At 44.8% G+C, this 7,153-nt stretch overlaps 2 protein-coding genes across 3 annotated transcripts in view; one reads left to right on the top strand and one right to left on the bottom strand.

Annotated features, from left to right (window-relative positions):
• The window catches only part of ssr2 (signal sequence receptor, beta), a 5,336-nt gene extending 3,784 nt beyond the window's left edge, over positions 1-1,552 (bottom strand). The window contains exons 1-2 of one of the 2 annotated variants that reach the window (XM_034892684.1): positions 1,302-1,552; positions 575-747 (exon numbers count right to left, since the gene is read on the bottom strand). In XM_034892684.1, coding sequence (XP_034748575.1) covers positions 575-747; positions 1,302-1,436 — 308 coding nt within the window. In that variant the 5' untranslated portion in view covers positions 1,437-1,552. The remainder of the gene's footprint in view (positions 1-574; positions 748-1,301) is intronic. The other variant, XM_034892685.1, reaches the window with a different exon arrangement.
• A 1,222-nt stretch (positions 1,553-2,774) lies between these two features.
• On the top strand, positions 2,775-7,153 carry LOC117957311 (sclerostin domain-containing protein 1-like). The gene is made up of 2 exons (XM_034892965.1): positions 2,775-3,282; positions 5,818-7,153. Exons 1-2 carry the CDS (start codon positions 3,087-3,089, stop codon positions 6,243-6,245), a joined length of 624 nt encoding a protein of 207 aa, XP_034748856.1. The 5' UTR covers positions 2,775-3,086; the 3' UTR covers positions 6,246-7,153.

The following is a 7,153-nucleotide window of genomic DNA, read 5'->3' as shown; positions in this document are numbered from 1 at the left end:
CCCCCCCCCCCCCCCCCCAAGTGGAAAAGACACAGCAGGCATGTGGTGAAAAATTGAGACTGACTCAACTTTAGTAGAAAATCCACCCTGTGTTGCGCTGCCGTGGCCGGTCATGTACACGTGGATTGGACTTGTTGTTTAAAGTCGGTGTGAGAGTCCCATACAGATAACAGGGAACATCACTGCCTCTATCTCTGCCACAAGAAACTTTTAAAACACCAAACACAACCTCTGAACTGCCTGGGGGTTTGTGTGATAGTGGAACATCTCTTTTCTTTACTTGTGCTTTGTTCAGGGGGGTTTGAGAACACAACAGGACATCGCATAAATGGGCCCCCTCTCTGACACTCTTGTAAGGCCCAAGCTGACAAGGTCAATGCATGCAGTTTTAATATCCCAGTCCCATTCAGTTAGTCCAACCTGTGATGCTCATAATCATAGCAATTAGCACATTATGGCTAATGTATTTCAATTATTGCAGATAAACAGCTTTCACGTGACAATTATTGTGTATGCATGCTGGGACAGCTCAGAGAGAGAGAGAGAGAAGCTGGAGCAGAGCACTGAGCCTGACCTGGAGCCCACATTGTAGAGGTTGTACTGCAGGGTGAGGTCTCGGCCCTCCACAGCGTAGCGGTTTAACAGGGACTTGGAGGCCAGCAGGCGAGCTCCCTCTTCTCCGGAGCCCAGGCCCAACACAGCAAGGAGCAGAAACACGGGCAGCACCATCATCTTCATCATCGTCATCTGCAAAGGAGACAGCAAATCTGACAGCTCACATACTCGCTAGTTCAGCGCAGCCACCAGCTGTGACCTGAACAAGGCTCAATCTCTACTTTAATGAAGCTAGCAGCATTTACAGAAACTACAGCAGAAAATATCTTTCTGGAACAAAGCACTGATAATGTCCCTGGCTAGCAGTTAGCTGTAAAGCAACCAGAGGTTTCCAGAAAGTTTTAATTAAAGCTTTATTTACAAATTGTTCTAAATGTTGACAGCATTCCTCAATAGATGAAGCCATGTGTTTGAGATTTGTAGCTCGCTCTAACGTCCAAGTGCTCGACACTGTTCCTGACGCTTACGTGGACAAGACGAGACATATCGTTAACGTTTGGGCTGGCTAGCTAGCTAGCTAGCTATGTGACTCCCAGAGAGAGAGCCGACAGTTAACGCTAACGCTACACTAAACAACAGCGTCTACATCATTCAAACTGTGCCAGTCATGTTCATGTATCTCATTCTAAAATATTAACTTAAAAATGAGTGTAGTTTTTCCAGTTAAAAGAAATTAAGGGACAGACCTGTACCGTCCACTGGTGCTCTTCCAATCTCGGATATTGAAGGACTGAATGCGCATGCTCAGAAGGGTAAAGCTGCTGTTTGCATGACGTGTCCTGGACATAGACAGTTAAAGAAAACGTGTCCTCTGCATCCATGCGTGCACCAAGCAGCGCAGCGCCCCCGCTGGCTGGGGGCGGTGTTTCCTCTGACTGCAGGGGAAGTCCCACCCCCCTTTCTGGTTTACACTATAAAGAATTGGATTACTTCAAACATTTTAAAGGTTTGATTCACCCTAACACTAATTCCTGTCCAATTTATAGTTTTAAAGGTTTGTTTCACCCACTTTATGTATTCCAATTCAACTTGATTTCTAAGGATATGTTTGGTATTTATGGAATGGACCACGGGTGGAAAAGATGGGAGAATTATATCTTAGGCCCTACTAACTTTGTTAAGGAGGGGGTCATCCAACTTTTTTAAGTCTAAGGGAGAGGGTCATCCAACTTTTGAATTCATGAAAACACCAATATTTCAATGTTTCCATGTAGCCAACTGTTTGTCAGACAATTTGAGCTGGAGCTTTGTAGAAATCCCCCTAGCACATATAAACACAAAACTGCTCTGCTAGTTCCATCATGTGAAAAAAATAATTGTATTTATTAACACGATTTCCGTACTGTTAAGTTTAATATATTATAGATGGATGTATAAAAGCAACTCAGCAAGAATATTTAAATGGTAAACTCAAGATATCTGGTGCAGCCTATCCAACAGATTTATAGTGTAATGTTAGTAGTGTTTGCCAAACTGAACCATATTCAGCCACTAGATGGAGACAAAAAACTTTTTCAAGTACAGTAGGCTACAGTTCCATCTGCCAGATTTAAAGACTCTACAGCCCTCTGGACATATGAGGAAGATGAAGAGACACTGTGTAATAGCCTCCTGTGGACAATCCAACAACGGATTCACTGTTATACTAATGTTACAGGCCTGCAGTTTGTACGCTGTCTAAAATCTAACATTGTTTTATTATATTTTATGTATTATGATTTGTTTAAAGGACTGGACAAAGACAGCAATAATTAGTGGACAAAACATTTTTAAGAACCGGAAATCCCACGAAGAGCTTCCTTTTCATGACTGGGCGACAGGTTTATTTTAATTCTAGGTTTGGGGCACTGGTGAAGTTTTGTTTGTATTTGTATTTTCAAAATAAAAGTTGAAAATGGTAATACATATTTAGCCATATACATTTTAATCAGGATAAGTAACATCATATTCTCCAGTGAGGCTCCAATAGGCCTACTGAATCGTCCTTCACCTCAAGCATCATACGGTTACATATGAGCTAGTGCGCAGGCGCAACAGGACTTCTTGCTGACATCTGCGGAGCAACAAAAGGGCGTGCAGCTGCTGTCAGGTGGGCGGGGCTCCTCCAGGTGTGCACCGCTGGACAGGCCTGTATAAAGCACAGCAGCCGCACCTCAGTCAAAACAGTGTCCCTGACAGCAGCTCTCAGATCAGATAAGTCAGCCAGAACCCGGTCCCTGACAGCAGCTCTCAGATCAGAAAAGTCAGCCAGAACCCGGTCCCTGACAGAAGCTCTCAGATCAGATAAGTCAGCCAGAACCCGGTCCCTGACAGCTGCTCTCAGATCAGATAAGTCAGCCAGAACCCGCTCCCTGACAGAAGCTCTCAGACCAGATCAGGTGGAACCCTGCAGGCCTACGTCCCTGACAGCAGCTCCCAGATCAGATCAGGTGGAACCCTGTCCGTCCCTGACAACAGCTCTCAGATCAGTCATGCTGGGTCCTGCCGGCAGACTCCAGCTGCTCGCGCTCCTGCTGATGCTGAGCAAGCGCAGCTCAGCTGTTCACAACGCCGCCACAGAGTCCGGACACATTGAGCAGACCCAGGACACCCAGGACGGGCCGGCGGAGGAAGACTCGAACCGGGCGAGGCACGGCGGGAGGCAGCTTGCTGACGCTGTGCGGATCGGTGAGTCCGCATGCGCAGTTACAGCACTTTAACGTTTGTCTAAGCGTATGGTTTGTCGTGCTCAGTAAAGCTTGACGCATATTGTTTCAAAGTGAGTGGGTCGATTATGTTATTGTCTCTCAGGACGGTGGTGTGTGGCAAGAGAAGCAGCTGGAGTTTCCTCTTGTTTGGTTTTAGAAATTTGTTTTTAATTTCTAATTTTTCAGCGATTAAGCATTCAACCAGTCAGCATCCATGATAGCCAACTGGAACATGACCCAAATCATTACAGCTTAGGACTTTGGAAGAAAGAAAGAAAGAATGAAAGAAAGAAAGAAAGAAACTAAGAAAGAAAGGTGAACCAGAGGAATCCACTGTCCATACATCCATGTATTTCTTATTGGTGGTGTGCGATATAACAAAAATAGATATGCATCCAATACCAAGTAAATACATGGCCAGTATCGCAGATAATAATAGGCCTAATAATAATAATAATCCATTTAGTTTGAAGGCGCCTTTCTCGGCACTCAAGGACGCCGTACAGGGTTTACATTCATAAGACATTTAGATAAGCAATACTCTTTAATAATAAAGGTGGATGATTCATAAAATTGCTAAATCAATTGCACCAACCCTCCAGTGCCCTGCTATGCCCTGCAGTGCCCTGTTACATCCTATGCTTTGCAGTGCCTTGATACGGCCTGCTACACCCTGTAACGCCCTGCAGTACAGAGGAATCACAGCTTGCAACGCCATCGTGCCTCCAGGTGCATGCTGGGCCTACCTGCTGCCTTAGAGCCTCCAGGTGCATGCTGGTCCTGCCTGTTGCCAACAGTATATAACACGTGAGATGCCTGCAGGTCGGCCACAAAATAAGCTTTGGAGGATGAGCAAATACAAAATCAAATCTAAATGTCATCTTAACAAAGTAAATATGTAGAATGATGAAAATTATTACAAGCTATTCACAATGATCCATCCATCCATCCATCCATCCATCTTCATCCGCTTATCCGGTATCGGGTCGCGGGGGGAGCAGCTCCAGCAGGGGACCCCAAACTTCCCTTTCCCGAGCCACATTTACCGGCTCTGACTGGGGGATCCCGAGGCGTTCCCAGGCCAGGTTGGAGACATATCCCTCCACCTAGTCCTGGGTCTTCCCCGAGGCCTCCTCCCAGCTGGACGTGCCTGGAACACCTCCCTAGGGAGGCGCCCTGGAGGCATCCTCACCAGATGCTCGAACCACCTCAACTGGCTCCTTTTGACGTTGAGGAGCAGCGGCTCTACTCCGAGCTCCTCTTGGATGACTGAGCTTCTTACCCTATCTCTAAGGGAGACGCCAGCCCCCCTCCTGAGGAAACCCATTTCGGCCGCTTGTACCATTTGCAATGATGTGTAAGATAGAGGACAAAATACACAGCAGCTATTCAAGGTGCTTTACAAGTTGCATAAATTAATCCAAACATGATTAGAAAAAAAATGCAATAAAGAAGATATGTCATTGAAAGTTAAATCCAAATACCCCTTCATAAATTGTTACTACTCGTCCTATCATCTAACACAACACATCTAACATCAACACATTGTGTCTGCAGAGGAAAGCTTACAATGCCAGTCCCAGGTATTTGTCAGCTCCAGCTCCGGCAGTGATGGAAACAGGATACCCGGTAGACATGTTTTAATCCAACACTAATTTCATCCAAACACTGTCTGAACCAGTTGCCAACATTGGTTTTTATTCAGTTATATAATACTTCACAGCATACAGCTCTGAGGAGAGGTTCACTATCAACTTACTTACATCATTTGGTTTGTACAGGTAACTACTAGGATTTACATTACTTTTCCAACATTATTGCTTTTAGTGCTTCATTTGATTCAACAGCCGGCTAACAATACATGTTTGTAAGCTCCTTATTGTAAAATAACTTTACCCTGGGGTTTGCAATTGGTAACTGGGAGTAACATTAGACAACTTTGCAACTAACTTTAGGTAGCACCCATCAACTTGATAATAACAGAATAGCTGGTAAGCTTACTAATTCCACCATGTCTTCATTTTGTGCTCGTTGATAAGGCTATGCTGGGAGGAGAGAGGACACTTCATTTCATAATATGGCATAAGGGGATATGATGCAGTAGGGCTCTCAGTCATTCTGTATTGCTTTTAAATATCTATTCTCCTGAAAATCATCTTTTATCATTTAATGGTATGTGCTGAGTTAACAGACATGTATGCATGACCTAGTCCTTCCTCCTCCTTTATTCAAAAGATTAATCTCTTTCTCCTCAAGCCTAAACCTAACCAATCCAATCAACAAAGGCAACAAGTACTAGCCAATCACAGACTAGGGATATTGATTAGCGCACAGTCACCGATGTGCGTCACGCTGGGTTTTCCACAGGCAGCCTATATCAGGTCTTAACCCATAATTACAATGGTTAGCAAACAGTTCAGATAGGATGTGAAAGTTACAGCAAGGTGTTTCTGTAATAGGGCCTGTGAACACATGGAGAAGCATTCGTATATCTAACTGAGTTTTCATGTCTTAGGCCCAGAGCAGAGCCAGGTGGGCTGCAGGGAGCTGAGGTCCACCAAGTACATCTCCGATGGGCAGTGCACCAGCGTCAACCCTATCAAGGAGTTGGTGTGTGCTGGGGAGTGTCTGCCGTCCCACCTGCTGCCCAACTGGATTGGGGGCGGGGCTTACACTGGGAGGCACTGGAGCCGCCGCGACTCCCAGGAGTGGCGCTGCGTCATTGACCGGACCAGGAGCCAGCGGATCCGGCTGCAGTGCCAGGATGGCAGCTCCAGGACCTACAAGATCACGGTGGTGACCTCCTGCAAGTGCAAGCGTTACTCAAGACAGCAGAATGACTCAGGACACAAGGACACATCTGTCCACAGTGGGAAAGATAAGAAACATCAGAGAAAGGCTGCACTGCCAGAGGACACAGCAGCAAGGCAGTCTGAAAACTAAAAAATATTTAAGAGCCAGGCCAGATAGAAGTCAAAGTCAGTAGTGTGTAGTTTGTCTCTAAGCGTAGATTATTGTGACATAGAAAACTGTTTTAGTTCAGTTTAATAGGAAGAAATACAGATGGGGGGAGGGGGATTATGGTTCTTCCCAAAGACAGCAGTAACTGTTAGTGAGTCGTCTCCTGGCACTAAAGGTGATGTAGTCAGGGCAGCTAGTTCATGTAAAAAATAATCCAAACCAATAATCAAATACATAGTTACAGGCTCAACAGATGTTGGATTGAAGAAATGTAAAACATAATGTAACCATAATTAATAAAAGTTCCAAATGTGAAGTTAGACTTGCTGTATATAGCAGCCTGTAGTGTGAATGTAATGTACAATATGTGCAGGGTAAAGTTGTATGGGTTTTTAAGAGTGAATAGTATGTAATTTATTTTTGTACCAGAACAATTGAAGTTCTTTTTTATATTTTTGTTGTTGAAATAAATAATAATAATAAATGAAAAAGGAAATTGTTGGCAGTGCTGTGTTTGTGACATAATGCTGCAGGCGGAGAGGAACTCCCTGACAACAGAGGTATTAGTCTGAGATGAAACAGAGGCCAGACTTTGTTTTATTGTGAAGGGGATCCCTTCCCCTCAGGGCTCCTGGGGCTTTGTTCCAGCTGCATGTTAACACGTGTTATTGTTCCGTTGATGTTTTTTTCTCTCTGAAAGCTGTGGGCTGAGGGACGCAGTGAATAGAATCACCTGCTCTGGATGACAACAGGATGTTTAACTTGTCTTACCTGCAGAGGGAAAAAGAATTGGTGTACCTTTGTTGATAGTATCCTGTGGGCAGAGACCGAGGTAAAGTGTAGGAATGTTAATTAGCAGCTGGGGGAACAGCAGGATGTGTGTGGTTTGA

The sequence above is a fragment of the Etheostoma cragini genome, chromosome 14 (genome assembly GCF_013103735.1).
Source record: "Etheostoma cragini isolate CJK2018 chromosome 14, CSU_Ecrag_1.0, whole genome shotgun sequence".
Classification (NCBI taxonomy): domain Eukaryota; kingdom Metazoa; phylum Chordata; class Actinopteri; order Perciformes; family Percidae; genus Etheostoma; species Etheostoma cragini.
The sequence above is the reverse complement of the archived record's forward strand: the minus strand, read 5'-3'. Positions and strand labels throughout refer to the sequence as shown.